The sequence below is a fragment of the Lonchura striata genome, chromosome 4A, assembly GCF_050655825.1.
Source record: "Lonchura striata isolate lonStrDom1 chromosome 4A, ASM5065582v1, whole genome shotgun sequence".
NCBI lineage: Eukaryota > Metazoa > Chordata > Aves > Passeriformes > Estrildidae > Lonchura > Lonchura striata.
The window spans coordinates 7,235,728-7,263,306 of NC_140742.1; the positions used below are offsets into that span (position 1 = coordinate 7,235,728).

Sequence of the window (27,579 nt, forward strand, 5' to 3'; positions counted from 1 at the left end):
GGGAGCTAATGTTTCTTTAAATTATTACTGCGTGCAGCATCTTACATGACTGAACACCTCAAAACAATTTCAAGTATGCAAAAATGTGCCCGGTTGCAATAATGATGGCCATATTTATCCTTAAAGGGTGATGAATCTGTTTTTTGTGGCTGAAAAGGCATGAATTCTGATGAAGTTGGGAAACACAATTCCTGACTTGGATACAGCTTTGCTTTTTGGTTTGGGTTTTGTTTTTTTGCTGTTTTTCCTTGTGGAGAGGCAAAATAATGTAAGTGGTTTTCTTTGTAAGGGACAAAGTAAAGGTATATTTCAGACAGAAGCAGATCAGGTGCTACTTGCTAAAGGCAAGATAACCTTACACTGATAGTCAGGGCACTGTATCTGCACATTTTGTTGTACAAAGAGAGGTTTGTCTGCGAGCCTGATAACAATATAACATGTTGATTGACTTTTCACATAGGAGAAGGTTTCCCTTTCATGAGTGGCTTGGCTTTTACTAATGCCTTACTGCAGGTAAGCTGATAAGAGAGATTATGGGGATGCAATAAATGAGGCTGCTGGGCACCACCCTGCTGAGTGTTGTGAGAGAGGGCTCTGGCCCTGGAGTGTGTCCCAGCTGTCCTGGCTGGTGTGTGTGCCCAGCACTTGTGTTGGTGTGCCAGCACCGAGCTGTCCAACATCCCAGGATGTCCCGTGGGCACGGGGCTGGGCCATCCCTCTCCTGCCCTGTGCCTGCTGCAGCTCCTGTTCCCAGAAAACGTGCTCAAGGCCAGCGTGGATGGGGGTCTGAGCAGCCTGCTCCAGTGGAAGGTCCCTGTCCATGGCAAGTGTGGTGGAGCTAGATCATCTTTAAGGTCCCTTTCAATGACAAAAGAAGACAAGCTCACAGAACCAAGGTCCATCGAGGATTGTAAAACACATCTGCCCAAAAAGTGTCTTGGGGAAGTACAACTATGTCAATGAATGGTGGGCCAGGTGGCCCTGTCTCATTGGAAGTGCATAGGAGGAGGCCCTGGTCTCTCAGCTGTGGCTGCTGCTCTGCTGTCCATCCTCTTGCCCTGAAGATGTCCAGGAGAACAGATGATATGTCAGGTGGATCATGGAAACCCTCACTGGAAACATTTTGGGTGTAGCTTTCAGAGCACTTTTTGAGCCCTACACAGAAGAAGATGGGGAATGCTTCAATTCTCCAGGCTGCCTTAAAAAGCCTGACCTCTTGGTTTCCCTCTTCAAATTTGAACAAATGTGTTTGTTTTTGTGCAGGTGGTTATTGTGGCAATGACCTGGCAGTGCGAGTTGCAGCACTGCATTGTGGCAGCAGCCAGGAGCTCTGGGTGCTGGTGTTTGTTTAGATGTGGTTGGGTGAGAGTCTGCATGGCAGTGTCTCCCTGCCTGGATCCAACAGGTCCCTGCATGCTGCAGACAGCAGCGCTGCATTTTGAAAATTAGTTTTTACATTTTTCCATAAATATAAATGTATGTGTCTATGAAATAATCAAGCCTGATTAAATGAAGCTCTGAGTTAAATAGCTGGAAGATGTTGGGATCTGGATGTAACACGGATGGAGGAAGAGGCGTTACTTGAGATGAGGTTTTCAAAATTAAATTGATGGAAAGCCCATGCTGGACTTGTGCACAGACCTGACCACAGAGCCTTTTGCTGGTTGCTGTTGATCTCCAGAAGAAAGAAACACAGACCTGCCCAGAAAGCAGCCTCTTTTTTAGTTCTTGCCAAAAAGATATTGGAAAGGGGAAGAAGGATGCTTCTCCAGAGAAACCTCCTAGGATCCTGGTGTTCTAATCCTCATTTCTTTCTCTCTTCTCACCCCTCGCTTTGCAAGTGAAAATAGTATGAATTTGGGTCTGGCCTGCAAATCACTCATCAGTCAGTGCATTACCAGGACAGGATCAATTACTGAGTCAACACTGCTCCGTGTGCTCCAGAAACAGGGGATCCATCATGTGTCAGGCAGGAGCTCTCCTCGGCTGTTGTGCATTAGCCTGAGCTGTGCACACACATCTGCTGGGCTGACACCAGCAGTAACATGAACTGAACCAGGTGTGTTTGCCTGAGCACAGGCTCCCCCGATTCCCAGGTGTATCTGCAGCAGATCCCTGACCCCTGGTGCTGGGATGGATGAGCTGTGAGCTAGAGGAGGGGTGTCCTCCTTCCCACGGCGTGCCTGCCACCTTCTGTGCTCTGCCTTCTCCCTGCCTTCCTGCCCTGGGGCTTTCACAGCTCCAAGGAGGGCCCAGATGGGTTTCTTCCCCAGGAACAAATTTCAGGAAGCCAAGTGGTTCTGGACTCTGCAGGATTTGCCAGCTTTTCTGGGGCATCTTTGCTGGGGCAAAAGCGCCTTGGCTTCAAAATAAATCTCCCCTCATGTTGCTTTTAGGGCAAGCCAGAAACTTTCTGATGGGAGGCTTTGTGTTGCAAACTGCCTCTGCTGGAACTGGGAGGCAGTGAAGCATGCTGGGGTTATGGATGGGATTTTCTTGTTTTGTAGTTAAATGAAACATCTTTCTCTGCTCTTGCAGCAGGGAAGTGAAGCATCAGCAGCCTGAAGCACCAGGTAGTGCTGTCTGCTTTAACTCCACAGCATCTTCTTGTCCAAAAGTCTGTTTGAAATTACATTTTTAATTATACCACAATGGAAAAAAAAAAAAAAACAAACCAGAAACAAATGAATTGATTGGACTTTGTTGGAATGGTATGTCAACTTGCCTTTTAGATTTTTTTTTTTAAATTTAAACAACAAAATTTGGACACGTTTTGCTTTTGTTCTGCTTTGGAGCAGTAGCACATTCCCCCTCTTTTATGGGAATGGAAATCCGGCATGTTGACCAGCTTCTGTTATTTCAGAAAATGTCTTCAATGGTATGTAGGGCCCTCAATGACATCTTGCTGTCTGTTCCTGCTTTTTATTTGCTCTTTGCTTCCCGTGGGACCTGGGATGATGCTCTGCCCTTCCCTCCTGCAGGAGGCTGGGTCTGTGCCCATCATGGAGCCTGAATGCAAACCCAGCAGCACCTTCCCTTTCCCACACCTTCCTTCCTTGGAGGGCCCTTTCTGTGTATCCCATCTCCAGGCAGGTGGGACCTGGTGCCTTGGGGCTGACTCTTTGCTGGGTGCTGAGTGCACCACTGAGTGCCCACGGTGCTGCTGCATCCCTTGGTGGTTCTGTGATGTGTAGGGATGGATGTTTTGCAGTACTGCTAGCTGTTGAGCATCAGGTTTGGCAGCTGGACAGATTGCCAGGGCATCTGTCACTGCCTCAGTCCAGTGCAGGAGTCCCAGCAGGATTTCTAAAATGTAAATTACAACTGCAATGTGAGACACATCCTTTTGCTTTACTGTTTTTTTCCTCCCTCCTTCCTGTTTGAATTCAGTATCTCGAGTCTGAAAAATTGCTGGACTCTAAGCTATTTTGCTTGTGTCTCATGGATACTGGAGACACTTCCTGCACGGGGAGGCAGACATCTGCTCCAGCCTGTTTTTGGAGTTTTTTGTGTCAGACAGCCTGCAGTTGGCAGGTGGGAGCCAGTGGTTATTATCAGAATCTGAGTAATATCCTCTGTCTCCTTGATATCTCTCTGCTGGCTGCTCTGCAGCTTTGGTATGTTTGCTTGTCCTCTTCTGGTTCTCTGTAGATCATTCCAGTAAAAAGTAAATGAAAAAAAAAAAAAGGTTCTGTGCTCCCCAAAGTCATCACGGAACACAGCCTGCAGTATCTCCTCTCTTGTCCACATAAATCACTGCTAAAGCATGTGCAGAGAATGTGAAAGAATGCATTTATACCCAAAACACTCTCCCCTTCCCTGTAGAAGCAAACTTCCCCACTTGTGCTCCAGTGCCTGTTCTCAGGGAGCATCTGATGCACCATCATCTTCTGTGTCTCATCCTGACTCTTGAAGCTTTATTTAGGTATGGGCTTTGGTGACAGTCAGAAAGCTTTGCCCTGGACAGCTGGAGTCTGGCAGCTATTGTGGGGATGGAGGTGCTGAATCTGCCCTCTCCAGGCATCTCCTTGCTGGTTTGGATTTGCCCTTCCTACCCCTCATTGGCTTTATTTACTCCAGAATTATCAGGGATGCTCCCCAGCCCCTGCAGTTACAGAGGTTTTTTTTTATGTTTTTTCCTGGGCCTCAGGCACTGCTGACCTCCTTGTTTCCAGTGGATAAACATCAGCTGGTGGGTCAGGTTTTGATCCTGGAGGTTCAGCTGATGTCTTTCCCTCTATTTGCCTTCTCTAAATGTTTTTTTGGCAGTTCTGGGCAGCTGAAGGCAGCAGAGGGGGTGCAGCACCATGGGCAAGGTGGGTCTGGTGCAACCTGGGCTTCCCAGCTATAAATAATTCCACTGGACTTGGCCCTCGGGTGCCTGTCGGCTTCAGCACCAGCTTGGTGATACTTAAGTGTCTGCTGGGCCAGACACCTAATATTATTAGCAGACACTAAATAGGTCTCTCTTATTTAGTGGCCTTAATTTATTAAATCAGGCAGAAGTGCTCTTGGAAGAGGAGTGCTGGGAAAGGGAGCAGAGCAAGCTGTGAGTTTCTAATTGGCTGGATCAGGCCCCTGGAGATCCATGTGATCTGCTGCACTAGAGGCTGTGCTATTGCAGTGACTCATAAACAGATGTGCCCAATTTACATTGCAGCTTAATACCTTTGTTTAAAAAAAAACTGGCCTTTTTAAAAAGACAAATGTGTTAAAGCAGATGTTTCCAGTAAAACAAATACTTGTGTGATTTACAAACAACTTCCTACCGCCAGAACTCATTAGAAAATGTGGAAAAAAGAAAAATGGTTCTGTGTACCCAAAATAAGGACATAGCAAGGCAGTATTGCTGCACACTGAACAAAAATTACTGCTGTGCTTGGGTTGGAAAGCAAGAGGTTAGAGCCTGACTTTGGTTGCTAATAACTAAGGTTCACCCTGACTAGTTGCATATATTAAGGAGCAGAAACCTGTCTTTAAAAATACTTAACCAAATTCTGTGATGTAGGATACAGGGTAACTGGGACCACTATATGGGATTGCCTGGAGGCTCCTAAATCCCCTCAGTCCCATTGAAACCTATACTGGGGGTCTGGATGGCTGCAGGATGGCACTAACCCTAAAGCAGAGCTAACAGACCCAGCCCCTGGAGCAAGCCCTGCTCTGAGGAATCCCTCTCTGGGCATCTCCCCACAGCAGGATGGGATGCACAGGGGCTCCTGCCCCTGCCTCTGCTTGTCCTGCAGCTCAGCTGTGCCTGTTCACCTGCTCCTCCCAGTTTTTGGGAGGGTAAAGGCAGGCATGTGCTGAGAAACTCCTGCTGTTCCTGGTCTCTGAATTTGCCTCCTGCCCAGCTCCTGCTTGCCCTGCAAGCCCAGCACTCCTGTTACCATTTGACACCCCATGAGGCCTTAATGGGATTCCCAGGCCTCAGCTCCTGCACAGCCACCACTTTTTGTTAGCTGCAGGGGCTGGCAATCCCCCTTTGCCTTCCAGCTCTCTGCAGCACGGGTATCATATTTTTTTAATGCACTTGTCACCTATTTTATCCAGGCATTTGTTGCAAAAGGAACAGTGACAGCAGATGTTTGTGGGTTGGCAGGCTGCTCCTCTAAATCCATTTTGAGAGCCCTGGGCACATGGTTTGTCCAGCTTCTGAGAGGAAGCCATCCAGGCAGATGGAAAGATGAGGAAGCATCCAGCAAGTCTGAGTGGAGCAAAACGGGAATCAGGAGCAGAGAAGGTTTTGTTTCTTTACTGGAACATTGCAGGAGAGTGACTGAGGCCGTGTCACACTGTGTGGATTTGTTCCAGAGGAGGATACCAGCTCAGCAAACTCTTCAGTGAGGGTGGTTTCATCTTGCAGCACGCCTGCATTATTGGGGTGCCTGCCCATTGATCTGCTTCCCGTGGGAATGGGGATGCCCCTTGCAGCTGGACAAGCTGGCAGGATGGGGCTGGAGAATGTCTCACCCAGGAACTGGGCACACAAGGAAGCAACAAGGATGATGTGAGGAGCTCCTGTTGCTTCTTGTGGATGTCTCCTCAAGGGTGTCCAGTTTGTTATTAGGAAAAATGACTGCTCATGTCAGAGACTCTTGAGGAGTCCTTAGAAACAGGGATTGAGTGGAAGCCCTGAAGGGTGGCTGTGGGATGGGACTGCCCCTCATCCTCAGCTCCCTGGTGTGTCAGCTGTCCCTGCCTTGCCATGAAGAGTGATTCAGAGCCAAACCTGGAATGGCTGCCTCCTCAGGGGGACTTGCTGGACGTGTCCAGAGGAATCAGAAGTATCCTGGGGGGAGGATTCTGCTGCTCCAGGGTGGCTCAGGGCACTCCGAGGTGCTTTTCTCAGCTCTCCTGTCAGTGTTCCTGAAACATTGCCACAACCCAGCTCAGTTTTAGCCATTAGTGAATAGAGGCTTGTGCCTGGTTCTCAGGGACCAGAAGGTTTCAGTGCTTAATTAATTTCTTCAAAGTGGAGGGTGTAATTAATGCCTGTGGTGTGCTTTGAGACCCTTGGGTCTCTTGGGCGGTGTGAAATCTGGTTTGGTCTGTGAAAATCATTGCTGGCCAGCACCACATGCCAGGCAAGGCCATCTCAGTGTGGCCACTCACCCTGTCACTGTGTTTGGGGGTCTTTTGGTCTCTGCTGGTGCTGTCTTGTGGAGGCCCATGGGCAGATGTAGCCCAAAACAATCCTGTTTCCCCTCGGTGCTGACAGTCCTCAGTCAGTGCAAATTGTCCTGTGGGCATGGAGCCAAATGGGGGGAAAAAGTCCCCTCACTCCTTAGAAAGGGGGTATCTCTGTCTCCTTCCCTGCCATGCCCACACAGACCTTTGTGATTTGTTCCTGAATTCCCTTTGTTTTTCAGCAATTTCTTCAAACAAAGAGAGAAAATTGTCACTAGTTGCTTTGGGCTTTAGAGTAAACCATGTTTTTTAAGTCTAGGCAAACAGGGTTAAAAAATGATATATTGCAGCTTAGGAGAGCTAGGAAAATTTCCTTCCTGATATTTTTAAAACTTTTTTTTTCCTTACCGCCAGCACAGTTTTTGTGGGTGTTAAACATAAACATAAAGGAGAATGCAACAGATTGCAGGTACGTCAAGTTCCAGCACAATCAACTGCCATTATTTAAAGAAGATGCTTTTAACCAAAATTAAAATTCCCTCCTCATTTATCAGTTTTCAGGTGTATAAGTGCACAGAATTGCTCCCTGTGCCACCCCCTCGTGACACCATCACTCACGCTCTGGGTGATCCACAGACATTTTACACCACCAAGCATTAACAGAAATGAATTAACACTTTAAAAGTGTAAATGTTGTATTTCATAGGAGTCGGGCAGGATATTTGGAAGGGAAAGAAATGTAAATGGAATGAAATTCTTAAGCAAGATTATTGATATGACAGGACTAAAGAGCTTGGGATTCTGTGAAAAGTGCCTCTTTTCATCCCTCTAATAAGTCCATTACTTGCACTCGGGAATATTTTAAGGTCCTTTTCATGCTGACTCTGGAGTTGAGCATGCTTTGCATTTCAAGCTTTGTCTATGAATCGGTAGAAGCCAAAGTTATTTCTGCTTTAAAATAACAGGAGCAGGGAACAGCTAATCTCTTTTCATTCTGAGTCCTTACATTATTTTACTGGACAGAGTTTGTGTTGGCTACAAAACAGGGCATTCACAAAATCTATGAGAAGGAATTTAGTCTAAGAATGAAGCCTAGATTGCAGTATGCATAAAGACTCCTTTTCCTCAGGCCATTAAGAAATTCCAAATCTGAGCTATTTTGAACAGTGACATTAAATTAGCCTTGCTAATTCCAGTAATTCAAGCCGATAGCTGAGTTTACAAATCTACTAGATGAGGCCTTCCCATAATTACAATCTCAATGTGCTTTTCAGCTAAGGTGAGTTGGCACAAAAAAAAAGATAAATAAATAAAAGCGGGGGAAATGCTCTTTCTGTTCTGGTTTTGAGATGAATATCTCTAAAGAACAGTTAAGCAGCTGTATTGCACCAATAAGACGTCCCCTGTCCTGGACTGGTAAGTTCATTTTGCCTCTAATGTGCAAGTGAAATGCAGAGGAGAGACTGGATTTTCCCCAGCTTTGTTTTTTCTGTTGTCTCTTTACAAAGGAGAAGTCATGCTGCTGGTGCTTGTAATTCAGTTTTTAGTTGTTTATTTACAGGTAGTAATTCTTCCTGGGAAAAGGGTGTGACTGGTTACCCTCTTTTGTGGGCAGAAAAAAAACCCCAACCTTTGGTGGATAAATCCAGTTTAGAGCAGGTAGAACAATGATACAAAGGTGCAACCCTTATTATTCCTCTGTACAAAGACATTGATTTGCAGATTCCAACACAGCTATACATTCTCAGAGTGATGGAAAGGTTTCAAAAATGTGTTTTCAAAGCCATAAGGCACAAAACCATGAAACAAATAAAATGGAGTCCATTATTTAAAAGGGTGTTAATTTTATTAGAACCAAGCAGAGGTAATATAAGGGCGAACCTAAGTATTCATATCAGCACTTAACTCAGGCTGCAATGTTCATAAAATGTCCTTTTGATCAAGCTGTGAGTGTTTTGATCCTTATTCTATGAGCATCATTCAAAGTGACCTAACTGTAGCTCCAAACAGGCATCTGCAGCTGCAGAAGTCCTTGAGCAATAACAGGTCAGGAACTCGAATGTGTGCTCTGCCGGGAATGCTAATATTGCAATCCCTTTTTCTTGTTGTTCCAAATAAGAAGGAAAGGACAAAACCTCTCACGAAATAAAAATTCCTCACAGAAAATTGTCCTACCAGCATCGACTATGGGTACTTGAGTCAAAAATATTAAACAAAATGATGATTTTAATCTATCAGAATAATAATGCTGCTAAATAATTTTATATCATCCCCACATGGGTGTTTGACCTTTCTTTTCTTGGTAGCATTGTCACCACTGGCACATGGGTGATTTTTAGAAGACCACCCTGATTTAAGATGATGTTTTTCTGCTGGGTGCCCACAGGATTGGGGTGAGCTGCAAGTCCTGCAGCTCACAAAATCTTGGCAGCACATTGCACAACCACGTGGAGCCTGTTTGGAGTAGGGATGGACCAAAACACTTGCAGAAACCTGGCAGTCATCCCACGTTGTCTGCAGGTTCAGGTATATGCAGCAGATTGTGCCCCAAAATACTGCTTATGGCAAAGTCAGGTAGAAACAGCTCTGCTGTTTTTAGGGGTTGGAGGGATCTGCTTTTTCTCCCCAAGCCTGGGATGATGGCTGGGAAGGAGTGAGGTGGGGTGGGGGGCACAAGCAAGACTTTTTTAATGAGGCAGTGAAGAGATGGGGGAGGCAGAAATGCAATTCTTGATTTCCAGGAAACTCCTATCTCTAATCTCTGTAATCCATTTTAGAGGAGTTTTTGAAGGGATTTACAAATTGGATTACATAGCCTTTTTATTTTGATTTTCCACTATGATTGTGACATTCCTGAGAGAGAGCCATGATTGCTTCAGATAGGATGGAGGAGGCATTTGTGGGCTTGGACCTTGGAGCCCTATTGAGTTGTCACCTCCTTGTTTTGCTGCTTGCTGGGTCAATGGAGGTGTCCCCAGAACAGTTTGGATTCTCCCACAGGGGCAGTATGTCCTCACCCCTGGCACCTTCTTGTGGCTGTAGCAGCTGACCTGGAGAGATGCCAGGCAGAAGCCCAAAGCCAATCCCCTCCACCCCTTGCTTCCCCCTTCTGGAGTGGGAGCAATCCAGGTGGTCTCCTTGAGCTCCAGCATGGTCCCAAGCAGGACAGGGAGGCCCTTGGCCCCCAGGAAAGTGTAAGTGTGATGGCAGAGGCCCAGCACAGCCCAAGCACTGCAGCCACCGTGTCCTGGTGCTCAGCAGGGATACACTGGGATTCCCATTGGAACTGCCACCACCATTCAGATCCAGATTTTAGCACCATCATTCCACCAGTGCTTTGGGGTCAGGGTTTGTTCTCAGCCTAGGAGGGAGGCAGGGAGCAGAAATCAGCCAGGGTTTGTATCAGATGTTACAGACACCCAGTGAGCAGCTGGGCTTAATTTGGGTCTTTCTTCAGTGCCATGCAGTACAAAGGCAGATCCTGGAGTCAGACTGCAGAGGCTGTTCCTGGGGCTGCTTCCAGTGCAGGGAAGATGTCCTGAAGCTGTTAAAATGTTCCACCCTATGAACCCAAACTTTCTTGTATATAAAGTAGAAAAGCTGGGTACAGTGATGCTTCCCAGGACCTTCTTCATTATTCCATTTTTATAGGCTGAAGTCACTTTAATGTTGTTTTAATGCAGATCCAAGATTTTTTTTTATTTGTTTATTTATGCAGGTTAGCACAATGAGAAAAGCCAGGCGATGCTGTTGCCACTTGGCTCCCTTCCCTTGGCAGCTCTCTCACCTCAGCTCCTGCTCTGTGCAAACATTCCCCTGGCATGGACAGGGGGAGCTGGCTGTCCATCCGTGCTGGTGACCCTGGGCAGTGTCAGAGCACAAAACCTCAGGAAGTTTCTCCAGGAGCAGAGCAGGCTGAGCAGAGGAGCATGGAGTACCACCATGCCTGATCCTACCTGCCAGCTCTACTGTGGGCTGAGCAGGTATGTCCATGCACAGCCCAGATTCTTGGGTTTTGACCTGAAATCTCACTCGAGATATTTCCCTTGGCATCCTGAGTTGTAGCCTGGTGGATGTCCAGGGATTTTTCACTGAGTGTAGACATTGCACAAAGCCCTTGTCCCTTCTGATTGAAGAGGCACATTCCGGGTTGCCTACTTGAAGCAGGAATGCCACAAGCCCCTGGTCTCTGTGGCCTGGGCACTTTCAGGACTGGTTTCCACACACAATGAGTCACAAAGGAAGGTGTCAGATGCTCCTGCGTGCCATAATACCACCATGAGCTTTCCAATCAAGCATTGAGAAATATCCTCCTGCCTTGAGGGCTGCTTTTAGTGTTAACATCTGGAAGGCAGCGACCATTGCATTCCTCTTAGGACTACATTTTGTCAGGTATTCCTGAATGTCCTGAGCTTAGAGAGTTGAAGGCCAGCATGTAGAAAGAAAGATCTTCCTCTCCTGGTCATATCCAAAAGCTTTTGGGGAAGAAAACATGAAGGAGAAATTTCAGCTGTTGTTTTCAGTCATTAGAGGGAATATGAAGCATTTAATTTTGCTCTTCTATCATTGGGAACCTTACTTCCCCAAATCAAGAATGTATGGAGACTTCTCAGGTGACGCAGAGTGATCAGAAGGGATCTCTTTGTGATTTAGATCTTGAAGCTCTCCAAGCAGGAAGAAATTACTCCACATCTGGGTGGGCTGAGATACAGGGGGATCTGTAGGACCATTGCTTGACCCAGTCCTGTATTGCTGCCACTTAAATAATTTCACTTCTATTTGTACTCTTCTGTTTACAGCTAGTCCTCTTTTTATTTCTTCACTTCTGTCTTTGTAGATGTTTTTGGTTGTACATGTTTAGCTCCCTATTTTTCAGTGCTTTTCTTCTAAGCTCCTTTAGGTAGCAGCTCTTATTCTGGACTGTACATCTAGATATCAGACCAGGGTAATGCAAAAACATCAGCAAAGTACAAGGACTCCAGCACTTCCAATTAATAATGCTAATGAGATTTTTTAATTTTTAATAGATTACATGAGTGCATTTTGCTAAGCACATTTTTGTGGCTCCTCTCCGTGAGTGCAGTTCAGAAACTCTTTCACACTCTGCCAAGGGGAAAACGAGGAATGCAATTGCAGATGCCAGATTCTCTTCAGGGTAGATCTAGAACAAATCAAGGACCAAAGAAGAATATAACGAGTACATTTTCAAAGTAAATATAGGCCCAGGTCATAAATTATGGCCCTTCCTTGCCACTGTCCTCTGGCCAAGGTGGGGGGAAGGAGCAGTTGCTGGAATTGGGGTCATGGTGCAGCCCCTCTGCCTGTACACAGTGTTGGGTTTTGAGGATGTTTTGTTCCTTCAAAAACTTGTGGATGTGTGTGGAGAGACTTTTGTGGTAGAGACATTTTGTGGTAGAAAGACTTTTGTGGAGACTTGTGTGGAGGTTGGGGAGGCAGGGTGTGCACAGTGGCCACCTCACAGGACTCAATGCCTTGGGTACCCCAAACAGCACCTGGTTACACCCCTGGCATGGGACTGAGATGGACCTTCCTCGCATCTGGGTCCCCCCAAAACAATTTACTGCTGCCTTCCAGAGAGCATTGATCCTAGGGGAGCTTCCTCCCCTGTCGGTCCTGGGTTTGTGGTGGTGCCTGTGGTACCTGTGTTCTCTGGGTTGCTGCTGAAGGCGTGCTGCAGCCACGGGCCAGCAGTGGCACACCAGCAGCCAGAGGTGGCAGACAGGCAAGGGCGGGAAAATTCTTGGTTTGCAAATCAGCAATCCCAAATCTGATTCCTCTGGGTTTCTGCCCAGGAAGTTGGTTTTACCCCTTCCTGATGAGCCACGCCAGGCTCTCTTGGCCATGTTGCCGATGGCAGCAGGGTGATGTTGAGTTGGATTTTTTCTTCGTTCTTTTTCCAAATCCATATTGCCAAGAGCCACACCTCCTAAATTGCTGTGGAGGAGGTGGAAAAGCAGAGGCACAAGACCATGCACATGCTACACATCCATCTCAGTGATGTGTGCCAACACAAGCACCACGGCCAGCCCTGGTTCAGCGCTTTAATTACACCCCGGCGCGGCCGCACCTACCGCTCGTTGTGCAAGAAGACAACTGGCAAACCTGTTGGTGCTCCAGGATTTTAATGGTAATAAGCCATAGGGCAAAACCTCCCTGATGAGATGAAACCATGCTTGGCTAGGTGTTTGGAAGAGTTTAAGAGAAGCAGAATGCTGGGAATCTTGGCTGTATCCATGCAGCTGTGGCTGTTTGTGCCATGTATCCCAATGGATGGTTTCAGGTGTTACCTTTGGCGAGGCAGAAGTGTGTTTGTAATGTGAGCTGTTTTCATGAAAAAAACCCAGATATCTGCAGGCTGAGGTGAGCAGAGCTTTTGGTGTTCCAGGAAGTGTTTGGGATTAAATTAGATAGTTCTTGTACATTTCAGGTGCAAACACCTGTGAGAATTAAATGGTTGGTACTGTAGAGAAGGAGAGATTTGGGAGCCAAGCTGAAGCAGACTGGTCTGTGGAATTACAGCCTCTTATGCTTCACCTTGCAATGAGTCAACAGTTTGGGCTTGACTCAAACATCTCTCACTTTAAGAAATCCTGTCCTGTTTTGGAGACAGCCAGTCTACTGTGTCTATTGGCACCTTCTTCTCCACACTGAAGATGCTTTAAAAAATTAAACAAAGGAACGTGCTCCAGAGATTATAATTTTCAGGTGGCAATGGTAGCATATGCTTTCCTAGGGAAAACCAGTCCTGAAGGAAAGATGCAGGCAGATGCTGGCAGGTGCAGAAGCTTGCCAAGCTGCCCTACCTGTCTGTGACATTTCTGCATGATGTGTTTTACATTCACTGTAAACATGATCCATTCCCTTCACACCACAGCGTTTCCATCATCTGCAAACCAGGGCCATCACCACAGCAGCCCTGCTGGCTGAACATGCTGTGTTAGGCTTAATGGTTTCTCCTGTGTCAGGATCCCCTCACACCCATCACCGCTGCACGAGGCACTGGCAGAGCTATCAAGTGACAGGGGGAGGCAGTTTTCATGCCTGGCCATCCATTATGGCTCTGTTACTATATTGGGTCCATGGCTGGAACCATCTGCTGGGGCAGGCTTGGCAGGCAGGCAGCCCAGATGCCTGGCTGGGAGATGCCTGGCTGGGAGATGACATTCCCTGGCTCTGGGCTCTGGGCAGCAGCCGAGCCAGCCTGCTGCAGCAGGGCTCTTGGAGGTCATTTGCCAGACATTTGCTAGCAGTTCTTTGCTCAAGCCCACGTTGTCCATTTTGGGGGGGGAAAGAGGTGTTTTGGTGGGTAGCGTTGGATTTGGCAGAGCGAAGCTGCTGTGCCAGTACTCTTCTGCCCAGCTCCTGCAGTGCCAGCTGCCATGGGACATTTTATCCCAACTCAAACCCAACTTTCTCCCAGTTCAGCTGCCTCCCACGCTGGAGTGGTTCAGCAAGAAGAGCTTTCTAATGACTCCTGCCAAATAAGCTTGTGCAGAGTCAGTATGGCAGAGTCAGTAGGCATTTTCCCTAATCCATGGGAAAATGCCTCCGCTTTATGTTGTGGATGCGGAAAGCGCGCGTCGTAGGGCTGGCGCCGGGTTTTGTCATCCACGCCGCGAGGCCATTGAAGCTGTTGCTGTCCTGGGAGCACAGCGCAGCAGCTTTGTGTTCGAGGGGCTTTGGTTACAAAAGATGCTTCCGGAGGGACCGGCTCGTGTGCGGCTGGAGACCTTCCACCAGCTGCGCGAGGATTCCGGGAAACGGCCCGGCACGCTCGGCTTGCGTGAGGAGGGGAGAGAACAGCACAGCTAATGATTGACTGTTATTTTAAAGGGATTATCTAATCTGCAGCCCAGAAGACAGGAGGGACCAAAATGAGCGAAGATTGAATTTGTAATTAGTGCAGATTGTTGGTAATACCCCCTGGACTCTGATTATAAACAGAAACAGATTTTTCTGGTTTCCTGCCCTCCCCCGAAAGTCTTTGCAGGCCAAAGGACCACTTTGTACTGAGCAGCTGATGCCGGTGAGTTGGGTGATCAGAGCTGGAGTGGTAGAGATGTTTAATGCAGAAGGTGGCTGGGTAGAGCGGAGGCAGAGGAGTACCTTCACGTTATTTTGAAGCATAAGGGCAAAGTTTTGGGTGGACATGGCCAAAATGGAGTATGTGGAAGGTTAATTTCAGTTCTCCCACGAACCATCCTGCAGCTCTATCTCTGATGCCGAGGCTCTTTCACTCCTGGAGCCTGTGGTGGCAGGAGGTGCAGGGATGTGGAGGTGACCAGGTCTAACCAGGGATCCTAACAAAAGCTGGAAATTACAATGGAGCCCTCTCAAGAACTACCTGGTTAGGAACATTTGCTGACTTGGGTTCCTGGATTTGAAATATGTTTATTATCAATAATATAAGCAGTAAGACAAGAGGCAGTGGGCAGAAACTGATGCACAGGAAGCTCCATCTGAATATGAGGAAGAACTTCTTTAATGTGCAGTGACTGAGCACTGGAGCAGGGTGCCCAGAAAGGATGTGGAGTCTCCCTCACTGGAGATAGACTCAATCCTGTGCATTGTGCCCTGGGGCACATTGTGCATTGGGCTTGAGAGGGAGCTTGGACCAGATGACTCACTGTGATCCCTTCCAACCTTACCAATTCTGTGATTCTGTGATGTATATTTTTAATGCTGTTATTGCTTGGATTGGCTGCCTGAGGTCTGTTAGAGGCTCATACCTTTTATTTTCCTTTCTACTGATGTAGCAAAGGTCATTAGAAACTAAGTGAAAGGGATTTGCAAGGGTTACAGATCCATTATTAATACAAAATAAAAGATGTTTGCCTAAATCCATCACGCCTAAAAATACAGTTGGGCCAAATAAGGAGAAGGATACAATAGAAGGAACAGTGAAAACAAATGGCACACCCAAACACTAAACTTCTGAAGCAGTTAAGGCAAGGAAAATAGCATTCTAATCTCTGATGACAAGAGGGTTTCTGTTCCCTTCTCTTTAATTTGGCCAGAAGGGAATAGAGGGAGTATCACCATCCCCATTTGGGTGAAATGCCATGATTAAAAAAATTACCCTTACTCAAGTTGAGGTGAAATCCCAGAATTGGAAAATTTCCCACGCAAAGAATATGTTTGGAACGCTAATTTTGGTACTGGCTGAACATTTCCAAGGGGATTCAGCTGCTGCATTGAGACCCGTGCAGGAACTCGAATCTCATAAATTACATCCCAGAACAAGACTGTAAATGGGGCCGTCAAAACCCTTTGTGCTGTTAAGGACCTTGCTGAAACACTCTTTTGTTTCAAATTTCTTTTCTAAAGGGAAGGCAAGAGTAGTTACTCAATTCCTAGGGAGTTTTTTAGGTTTGCTAGGATGTCCACTAAGAGAATATTCTGCCCCAAAAGCTCTCATGATCACTGGTCTGGGAGTGTGTGGGTGCCTGACAGTCTTGTGACCCCATGGAGCATCTTTTAGGTTTCAAGAGCCTTTGTAATGTGTGGAAATACCTTCCAAAGCACACTAGGGCAGGTTGTGATCCAGCATTGTGCCAGCTGAGGAGTCTTGTGTCATACAACCAGCTGTGAAATAATCTGCTGTGATTTTATTAACTCCAAATCCCTTCACTTATTTTCCAGAAATGAGCTTGGGAAAATAAGGTGGTGCTGTCAGGCTGTTCCCAAACTGCCCTGAAGCCTGAGCGTGCTTCGTGCCCGAGGGACTTGTTCTTTCTGTGCTTGGAAAGTCTCCCAGCACATCCCTTTCAAGGTGGCACCTTTCTTCCCTGCTCTTCCCATGGGTGTGCAGTGCCAGAGGACAGCAACATATCTGTACTATTTAGAAAAAGCAGGAAAGCTGTGGAAAAGAGGAATTGCAGTATTTGTGAGAATCTACTAGAGAATTCAGTTTAGCAGGCGGGTTCTGCTTGCACCTGGCCCTCTGTGTGCATGGATAACTGTTCCCTTTGAGCCATTTCTGACCTCCTTTGATGGCCTGGGCTGACTCACTTGTCATGCTAACATTGTTCTGCTTTTGTTTTGCAATGTTTGGGTATTTTTTTATTAAGAAATACTGCTTGTTTGCCTTGGCAGTGTTGTTCATTGGATTGATGTGGCATTTTTTAGATAGAGTACTTATTCAGTCTGTTGGATTCTTTCTCAGGGGTGGGGTGGGATGATCCAAACCTTTCCAACATGCTAGTGATCCAGGAGGCTTGCAAAAGTCTTGAGCCAGGGTCTCTTCTGATGGAAACCACTGGTTTCCTCCAACTCCAAAAGCCAGGCTCTGAGGATGGGACAGACAGGCTTACCTGATTCCCATTTGGGTGAGAAACCTGTACCCCAGAAGGAGGTGGCAGCAGCACAAGCAGGGGAGCAAGGGCCCCACTGCCTTGAGAACGAGTGCATCCACTCAGTCCAGCTGATTGACAGGTAATGCCCCAGGTAGATCTGACTAATGGCATCTTAAAACACCTTTTCCCTTCTGCTCTCAGCCCTGAGATTTGCTGGTGTCTTGTCTTTCCACATTGTCTATTTGGACTTCTTTATTCTTCACTGACCCAGCAAGACAAGGGCAGCTGTTTGAGTTACTGCTCAGCAGGTCCCTTGCAGCCAGTGATGGGTTGCCACAAGCTTTCCCCGCTGTTAAAGTTATGCTCCTCTGCCCGTACTATCCAAAATTTTATACTGGATGTTTTCTTTGATTGAAACGCACATGTGCTTCATCTCAAAGTCACCATGTTGCAACACCAGCATGCCCAGAGTGCATGATCCATTCACATTCCTTCCTTTGATGAGGTGGACCAGGGATGGGATGTGTTCTCAGTGCTATAAGAAGCATATTTTGCAGGCTCTTACATAAGATTGCAGGAATGCAGAGCTCCTCAGGTCCTACAGCCAGGAGGCTTTGGTGAGCAAGGCCTTCTGCTGACTCTGGGTTTGGGGAAGTGTTAGTGCTCGCCAGGATTTCCTCACTCCTGCACTCATCCTTGTTGTGCCTGGGGAGCAGACACAATTTGCATTGCTAAACATCCCCTCCAAAGCTCAGCTGGTTTTCTTTGGGAGTAGCTTTCCTGTAAGGCACATCCCTTATCTCTTTTGTTTTCTTACTGGAGCACCTCACAGTTGGGATTTTTTGGTCTCTCTATTTGGTGTAGGGTACTGGGACTGGTGGGTGCAGGACTGACAAGGTGTTTGCTAAGTGCTTCTGGCCCATCAAGCCCTGTGATGCCTTTGACTGTGCCCAGACCCAGCTGCCCTCTGGCATGGGCTGCCCCAGAACCCCAGTTTTGGTGGGGGCTGGATGTGCTGTGTGTCAGAATGCTGACACACACCACGTGTTGCTGACCACCTCTCTCCTTCTGCTTTCAGAGCTGGCGTATGACCTGGACATGGACGACATCTCTGCAAATAAGCAGCTTCTGAATCAGCAAAGCAAAGATGGTGCTGCAGTCCCCAGCAGCAACCCTGGGAGTGCAGCCACCCACCCCAGTCCTGCTGCTGGCATTGCCCTGGTCCTCCCGCTGCTGCTGGGCTACCAGCCATGAGCAGTCTGGTGCCATCACTCCGTGTCCCTCCATGCCTTTTTTTAGTGAGGAAGATATTTGGAACCTCTTCTGAAATATATGCACATTGCCAAAAACAGGACAAATGCCCTGAGTCAGTTTTTCAAGACTCTTCACAGAAAAAAATCCCAAATTAAAAATGTGTTGGTTCATGGCAAACTAGTAAATATCTAACAGTGCTTTTTAAAGATAATCCTGTTAAATATAAGCAGGTTCATATTAAATTGTGTTCCTTGCAGTTTTTGAACACTGAGGTCTCCCTTGCTGTTAAGGTGAAGACCAAATTTTATTTTGAGTTGTTTGAACATGCATGGGGTACAGAACACCTGTGGTTTATGAAATACTCTCAGCAAATATCATACCCCTGATTCCTAGCTGACTTAATACAGATTTTTTCTGTAGTTCAGGTCATTTTTGTACTTACTCCAAATTCAAGTTTCACCCCTGGGAATCAGGTCAGGACATAACAGAGAGCATGTGAAGACAAGGGAGAGAGATCAGACACTCGGCAGGAGGAAGGATGCTGTGGAAGAGAAGCTGTCATGCACTGGGATTGTGGTGAAGATGTGCTCCCCTGGGCACAGAGCCCACCTGCACCATGGCAAGTTGCAGGTGATTTTGCTGCTCAACCCCCAGCCAGGTCCTGAAGCCCTTCACTGCAGGTGCCTGATCCCCACCAGCATCCTTGTGGCACATGCAACAACCTGGTTTCATTCTTCAGAAGTGAAGCACCTCCTTTCCCACGGGAAACCTGCAAGCACAGCTCCAGCCAAAGGACCGACGGCGGGGATGTACACGCTGTGCTTTGCAGGGTGAACAATGACTGTCCAACGTGTTGTGCTATGAAAGGGGAAAAGAAAAGGATTTACAGCCTTTTACAGGAGCCTGAGGCAGATGAGACTCTTACTCATGTGTTTCTTTGCATGTTCCTTTACGTAAGCTATCACTAAAATAAAGATTGGTTGCTCTCTAAGTGGAGCCCTGGAAGTAGCCTCCCATGTGTGCGAGACAATAGCCTGTGTTGTACTGGAGTGGGCAGCCTGGGAACACCAACTGTGCCCAGCCCAGGGACACCAGCACTTGGCTTGGTCTGATTAAATGGATGGGCTGGGTTTGGTTTGGTTTCTGGCCAAGATGGTTGCATATTCCTGTTTAAGATCTGCCTTAACTAGAGTGTTTATAGCTGCAGTATCTTAAGCTTCAGCATATGCACGTATGTGTGCATACACCCCCTCACACACACGTGCATGCCTCAAATATTTGTGTGCATCAGGCCTCTTTTACAGCAGCTCTATGTTTAGGAGAAAGTAAATAATTCCAAACCACGTAGTCAGACAGTTTGGAGGGTAGAAACTCTACCCAGTCTAAGTGGTGGGGCTGACCTGCCTGTCTCTGATTTGAGGCCTTGGAGTTGTGGAGTTGTGTGAAGTGCTTTGGGTTTGTGGCAGAAGGAGAGATGATTGTTCCTCCACTCCTCTTCATGTTGTTAACTCCCAGTTCACCACTCCTGATGCAAAGGAGCAGATCTGGGCTAACTCATGGCATGACCTGATGGGTAATTTTTGGAGTCCTATCCTCTGGGTTTCAGAATCCTTGTGTCCCATCCATGCCAGGGTGAGTGCTGGGGGTGTTTGGGCAGTGCTGGTGACGTGATATTCCTGTAAGGACTGATTTTTTTGCATCCATGCACTGTGATGTGGTTTTGTATATTACACGTTTCTGTATTTTATATTTTACATTTTCACAAACCAAACTGCAATCCTCTCTGTCTCTTGGGACCGTGCTTTGACCCTGGGTCAGAGGGGTCCTGGTGCATGAGGTGGTGCAAGGGAGAGCTAAGGGTGGTGCTGGCAGAGGCATTTCTTCACCTTCCTGCTGCTCAGCTCTTGTTCTGGCCCAGCTCCTTGCATCATCCCAGCTCTCTGTGCTCCAGCTGGCTGAGCCCCTGAGCCTCTGCTCCACCAAAGGGAATATTTTATTAGCGCCACTTGAATTTGAATCGCTTCTTCCCTTCTGATCATTTTCCTTTCATCCCCTGGGAGCGCTGGGGGTGGAAGTGGGCTGCTGGGTTTGTTCAGAGATGATGTGCTGCCTCTGCCTCGCCAGGTATCGCTGGTACCAGTGCAGGGACATCATCTCCTCTAATATTATGTCAGAAATGTTCTGTGTGCTCCTGCTTCCTTAGATAAGCAGCAGGCTGGGAGGGTGGCAGCAGTTTTTCAGTACAAGTCCAGTGTGTTTTCTCTCTGAGGACTGGCGTGGGCTGTGCCTTGCTGTGTCTCACAAAGCCTGGTGGGTTCTCCCACTTGCATCACCACAGTGCGATGCTGATGCTTCTCAGCAGAAAACCCCTCTGAGGCATGCTGAGCCCGGTTTCCCTTTGCTGTTTAGCAAAGCTGTGCTTTCTGGAGACTTTGTTATGATCAGAGATCACAAAAAACAGCCTTTGAGCCTACTACCTGCCAAGTTTATAAAATAACGGATTATAACCTGAAAAAGCAGCTGTTGAATTTTCCCCTGCCCTGGGTTTGTGCACATGTTTTAACAGGAGGTTTGCAAGGAATGCCCTGCCCACTGAGGTGGAATACAGCTGATGTTCAATTTTGGGCAGTTTCATCCCCATCATGAGACATAAGGAATAATTTTTCCCTGTTGGTTTCTCTGCACCACTTCTGTGTACTGTGACCTGCCTTGTCATGGGATGGGGCCCCTCCATCAGGAGATGGGTACCCTGTCACCTCCCCTCTGCATGTGTACCTGGAATTCCAAACCTTGTCCCAGGGCAATACACAGCTAAGATTATTTCAATTCTTATCATTATTGCTATTATTATATATTATTAATGAGTGTATACATATCATATATATGATAATATGTTTATAGGAGTTAAGGAGGAGGAGGGCTTGAGCTGCTGGCAGGTGCAGCTCAGCTGTGCACAAGCACCACGATAACACAGTGATGTGAATTCAGCACCAGTGGTGGCCACTTCTGACCTGCAAAGTGTGTCCCCAGAGTAAATACCTGGGGTTTTAGCTGAGTAGAGGAGTTTATGCCATGAAGACACTTCTGGGGAAAAAAAAAACAAAAACAAACAATGGAACAACTCCTTTTCAGATAATTTTTAGCTTTGTGATGAAACCCAGGGCCAGACCTGAGCTGTCACTGACTCCAGTCTCCGTGTCTCCCTGTGCAGAGCTGTGGACTCCTTGGTGCAGCTGCCAGCACTGTGTCCCAGTGGTGCCTTGTGGGCTTGGGACCTTGTGCTGGCACCAGATAAAGGCCTGGCAACCTTGGGAATGTTTCCTGTCTCAGGTGGTTGAGCCCTCACTCCTGCCAGTTGACCTTAATGCTTCCTGGCCAGTTCTGCAGCTCCTTTAAGCTCCACTCACAGCAGTGGGGTGGCAGGAGCCTGCTGGCCCTGTCCCACATGTGGGCAGGACTGAGCAGCATCACCTCTCTGTATTCTGCAAAATAACTGCACTAAAGGTAAAACTGCATTCCCTGGAGGGGTTTGCAAGCAGCCTTAAAAAGGTGATGAAGCTGACACCTTTCCCTGTGTCTGAGGGTGGTGATGAGATGCAAACATGTGCTTAGCATGTGTAATGTATTTCTGCACTAACCACGCATCAAATTATAATTTAAAACCAAAATATTTTTGTTGGATGGGAAGTTCTAGTTCATTAATCAATTGACTAATAGTTTAGTGCTGGAATGGTAAAATCTAACACACTGAACAGCTGCTCAAAACAGCTGGTGCTTACGGCTCATGCTGTTTGGGAAAGTGAAATCTAGAGCGTCTCAGTTTTGTTTTTCAGGGAAATTTTCAGAATTCCTCATTCATCTCCATGAGCAAAGCCCTCTGGAGCATGGGCCTAACAAGTATCCAGGGCTGGATTCACTGGAGCTTTCAAATGAAAAAAAATGCCCCTTGCATGGAGGATGCAGAGAGCACCATCAGAGACCTGGCAGCTGGACATGTTCCTGTGGGTCAGCAGAAGGGGGACACGTGGAATCCTGTGCTGTCAGGTATTCTGATTTGCTTTTCAGTCCAAACTGGTGTGCTGGGCACAGCAAGGGAGCTGCCCTTGTGAAAGGGCACTTTCCAGCCTTGGAGGGTGCTGGGTTGGTGCACAGCTCAGGCTCCTGGCGGGGTGGCACCTGGGCACTGCTGTGCTGGGAGGGAGGAGGTGACTGTCTTGCACTGCCTCCTGCTCTGCTTTGCTGGCAGCTGCTGCTCCATGGTGAGATGGGCAGGAGGAGGTGGTGATGGTGGGCAAGAGGCACCAAGGGAGCAGGGAGACAAGCAGGCTGAGCAGGACCACACAGGGGACGTTGCATCAGTCTACAAAGTAAAAAATATGAAACCACTCAAACACTCCAAATGCTCCAAACAGCCAGGTGTGCTGCTGAGACCTCTCCTTCCCATGCTGGAGCACACAGCTCAGTGGTGGGACTGGCCAAGCCCTCCAGACCAGTCCTGCCCTGCAGGCTCTCCAGCTGCCCTAATATAAAACAGCCCAAAATATCCTTTGGTTCCCAAACTCTTGGGTGCCTTGGTGGGAATTTCCTTGACCTTTCCAACAGCACTGCAGCTTTATGATTGATAAGTGCTGCTAAAGCTTTATCAGAGCACACACCACACCCCCTAGAAGCAGGTGGCCATTCCCAGAAATCCAGGGATTTTTGAGCTCCACAGCTGGGGGTAACTCAGCTGGGCACCAGGAAAATCACAAATTCTCCCAGTATGTTATTTGTTCCCTTAGCAAGGAGTTAGGTATGGAGGTACTGGGGGAATGAGATCTGCAGCCAGAAGGGAATGGGGTGAAACTATGACATTGGAGGATGCTTTCTGGTCCTTAATGTGGGAATTTGGGTTTTCTCTTAGGGACATAGTGAAGATCCCCGTATGAAGAAAAAAGGTGGATTTTGTTCAGCACCAGCCTGTGGCTTGCTCATGGGAGACCTCCCTAAGAAGTAAAAGGTGGGGGGGGGAAAAGCAACCCAAACCCACAAACAACCCCCTAAATTGGCTTGTCAAAATGTTAGTAAGGCCATTCCCTGGAGATGAGGTAACTGAAATTTTGGAACTGAAATAGGAAGATGAAGCACTGTGGCATGTTTATACAGTCAGCAAATTTACTGCCTTCAAAAAAAACTCCAGAAAAGCAATGGGTATTAATCAAATATCATTTATTTTGTCAAACATTGTGTCCTTTTGAAAATAAACATCTTGGTGTTGTTTTGCTGAGAGCGTGCTAGGATCTGAAGTACATGGCCATGCTTGGGCTGCAAAGTGATGCATCCCACAGTCTTTCCTGACAGGTAATGCCATTCCCTGAAAAGCCCTCATGTCCAGCTCCTGGTGAGGCTCCCTGTGAGCCATGTGCCAGCACTGCAGCCCAGAAGGTTTGGAGAGGGAAAAAACTTTCTTGCTGCTGTGGGGTTTTTCCTCCTGGGCACTGTGTGGTGGGGCTGGAGCTGGCGCTGGTACCCGAGAGCACTTTTTGGGGAAGGAAGGGCCCCACTGGAGATTATCCAGTGATGTTTCAGATGCTTCTTGGTGGCCACAGGGAGAAGGAAGACTTCTCTCAAGTGATCCAGCACATTGCCAGTGCTGAAAACCAGATTTTTCATGGCAGAAGTACAGATTTAGCCTCAACCTCCCAGTTTACTTGCTGTCTTCTCCCTTGTAGGAGCCCAGTAGAGACCTCAGCAACTTCTTGCAACAAGTCAACACATTTAGGGATCTCTGTCATTTGTTTTTGTTTGTTTTCACTGTCTTCTCTGGTGTTATTATATCAATGTGCAAAGATGCTGCACATCCAGAAAGGAAATCACTGCTGGATCCAAGCAGCACAACCATCAGCTCCAGCTCTCTGCAGGGTAATCACTAGAAGGAAGTGGAAAGCCTGCCTGTAGCAGCCTGTATCCTTTCAGTGTCATATTATATTACCATCCACCATGTTAGTAAATGGGAAAATAAACATGAGCGGGATAGCAAAGCAAGAGGCTGTTTAATTACAGATGTGAAGAAGAATGACGTTTGTGTACATTCCACCCAGAAGTGGATTAAAGTGGTGACCTTTCCTGTGGTGTGAAACGGGTTTGTTGTGGAGTGCAGGCATCTCGTGTCACTTCAAGATCTGCCAGACATTTTGTTGCCCTTGTTGTTTATGGTTAACATTGGATGATGTCTCTTGAATCTGAATCTCAGCAGCTGACAGCATTTTCTGGGAACTTGTCATCTGGACTCCATCTAGTAAAATTCCTGGTATTGGGTGTATTTGTTCTCATTTGATGGAAAAACAAAGTTTTATGGAAAAAAAAAAAAAAGAGTAAAGGGAGAATGGTGGCATTAGTGACTCATGATGCTGAGCTGAAACTTGTGGAACAATCCAGGATTTGGCCCAGGGTCCCAGACCCATGGTGGAAGTTCCTGCTATTGCCTGTCACTGTGTGTGGGATAAATATCTCCTGAATGTGGTAACCAGCATGGACGCTTTGCCATGGCAGTGCCACAGAGGCATCAGGGATGGCTTTGCTGTGCTCAACCTCCTGTGACCACGTCAGAGGAGGGGAATACTATTTCCAGCCCACCAAAGTATCAGTATCTTGCTTTCTTCAATCATTCTAGCAGGGCCCTTGCTCCAGATTCCTGACTGTTCTGCTCGTGACGAGGATGATAGAACAGGAGGGCAAGGGAAGGGGATTTTTTCCACTGGTTTCACCAGCCTTGGTGGTGTGAAACCCCCTGTAAAGGATCTGCTCATCACCTTGCTGATACTGCAAGCCCAGGCTGGCATTGCCACCTGAGTGGCCACAGGAGCCCTTGCCAGGGCTGCCAGCAAATGCTGGGGGCTCAGAGAGCCAGGCTGGGCAGCGAGGGGCAGGGAGATGCTGTCCTACAGAGAGTAGAGGCACTAATTGGCCTGGTTAATTGCAGAGAGGGCCAGATCAGGCCTGTGGGTGACACTGGTTTGTTAATGAAGGACCAGGGGCAGCAAGGGGGCTGCTCTGTGCCTGTGGCCAGCAGCTCTTTCCTTAATTGCTGCCTCTTCCTAAGGCACAGCTCCGAAAGGATCCAGGGCTCTGCTGCCCTGAGCTCCCACCAGCCAGCCTGGCTGGCTTTGGGAACCAGGGGCTGTTTGCTCTAAGCTGGATGCATTTCAGTGCCCAAGGCTGGGGTGCAGGGCAGCCCTGTCTTGTTTCCCCCTGGATTGCAATCCAGCTGTGTGGGCTCAGGTTCTTGCCCTTTCACTGCCTTGGGATGCTCCACACGGAGCAAGGGACACCAAGCCTGGGCTAGGCAGTGGTGGTGACCCACTTGGCAAGCCATGGCAGAGGTAACAGCTTGTTGAGAGTCACAATGGAGACGAAATCCATGGCACCAGGCTCTGCTCTGGCATGTGAGGATGATGCTGAGGGCTTGACCAGTCCAGGGGCCATAACACAAAGCTGCTTTGGGAGGGAGAAATTTCAATAACATAACAGGGATTACCTTAAAGCTGGAGGTGATCCAGCAGAAAGATTGAACAGGGAAATAAGCCTGGCTGCATGGGGTGGCTGTGTCACACAGCTTGGAGACAAATATTTAGCAGCAGCATATCTGCTGGTGAAAGAATAACTAGAGACATGGGTCTTGCACATTTTAAACACTCCAAGTCTGCAAATTCGGACATGGGATTTGCATGCTGCTTTATTTAGTATTGTAAAATCTGTGCCATGTTTATGGAAACCACACTGCAGACACCAAATGTGTGACTGCAAAAAAGAAAAAAAGTTTCTTAAAAAATGTAAAAAAGAGCAGAAAAGTGGAGAAAAACTCTTGTCACCAGTGTCCCATCTCCAGCTCTGTGGGAAGCTGTTGCTTCCTGTCAGGCTTTTGTTGCATCACGAGGCTGAAGGGTTTCACCACTAATAATTTATGTCTTTTCCAGGGCCAGACAAGCCCACTGAAGCTGGGGAATAACTCATCCCCCTGTGGGGCCACTGCTCTAGGGGTGCAGGTGACAGGCACAGAGGGGAGATGCCAGTGGCTGCTGTACGTGACATGAGCCAAAGTCCCCAGCTTTGGGGGACCAAGCAAGGCATGAGGGAGAGGCAGGAACACTGGGATGTCTCAGCACAGAGTGCAGGTAGGGTTTGAGCACCGAGGGAAGGAGGGAAGCCCCAACTCCTCTGTGTGTGGCTGTTGGATGGTCTTGGTGTCACCTCCCTCTGCAGAGACCTCCACAACAGTCACTCACTCCTAGGGGGGCAAAGAGCCCTTGTATGTGAGAACATGATAATGATAACCATAATAATAATAAACAACAACAACCACTGCTCTGTAGCTCATCCTGCACACTCGCTCAAACCTCTGTGTAGTTTCCTTGCTTCTCTTCTGAAATTTGTTTTTACAGCCTTCGTAAGCATGATATAGACAGATCATTTAATTATTCTTAAGGAGACTGATCCCACTGCCTGATGGGCTGCCAGACTCCATCTCTGGTGACTGTCTGGCAGAAGCTCCTGGTTATTGTGGTCTTGACCTGCTAATCCAATCTCTAAAGGAGGAACTCAAGATCCTGATGCTCCTGTCTGCTGACTGTAGGATAAGTGGATTCCCCTTTTACCACTTCTTTCACACAGCCTCACATGGCATTTTGGTTAACGTTCTGCTCTTGATCTTGTTCCTGACAGCGTGGGATGGGCGTGTGGATGGTATGCAGGGCTGTCAGGAGTGCCTGGATGGGCTCTGGGCTTGCTGCTGTTATCACTGTGAAAGCCAAGGGAAGAGCTGGATGCATGAGCAGGGGCAGGGAAATCACTGCTACTGGGGGTGCAAAGCAAGGTCAGAGCAAGCCATGGCCAGGGTGTTTTTCAGAGGGTGTCTGGAGCATGCAGGAGGGATGAGAGAATGCTCTGCATGTCAGCCCAGCCAAACCTGCTCTGCCTCTTTTAAGGGTCTTCACCAATGCTACCTGTCCCTGGGTAGTGTTTGGCCAAGGGATTTGTGCAGTTTGTGGTGCTCCATCCCAAAATAATCATGGTTAGACAAAGTGTTAAAACATAATTTGCTCAGTGTTCCTGAGGTGCTTACAAATGGAAAGGTGCTGATACTTCACCTCCTGTCATGTTCCCATGCTCTTTTTTCCCCTCAGCCTCCACTCTTCCATGGGGTCCTGGGCAGGTACATACCAATGGTGATGTCCAGGTTAATTAAACTCTTTGTTTTTATATTTTTTCCACTTGAAAATGTCCCTCTGAGAGAGGCCAGATGGTCCTGCTTTTGAAGCATACTTATGGGGGCTGAGAACATCCCCTACCCCAGTACTGCTGTCACAGGGGCACACCTTTCTGCACAACCCACCTCTGGCAA

At 47.6% G+C, this 27,579-nt stretch overlaps 1 protein-coding gene across 1 annotated transcript in view; it reads left to right on the forward strand.

Moving 5' to 3' along the window:
* GPC3 (glypican 3) overlaps positions 1 to 19,191 on the forward strand; it is a 139,613-nt gene extending 120,422 nt beyond the window's left edge. Inside the window, exon 8 of the mRNA XM_021548345.4 lies at positions 18,025 to 19,191. Within this exon, the coding sequence (XP_021404020.3) occupies positions 18,025 to 18,200 (176 nt within the window). The 3' untranslated portion in view covers positions 18,201 to 19,191. The remainder of the gene's footprint in view (positions 1 to 18,024) is intronic.
* Positions 19,192 to 27,579: the final 8,388 nt, after the last annotated feature.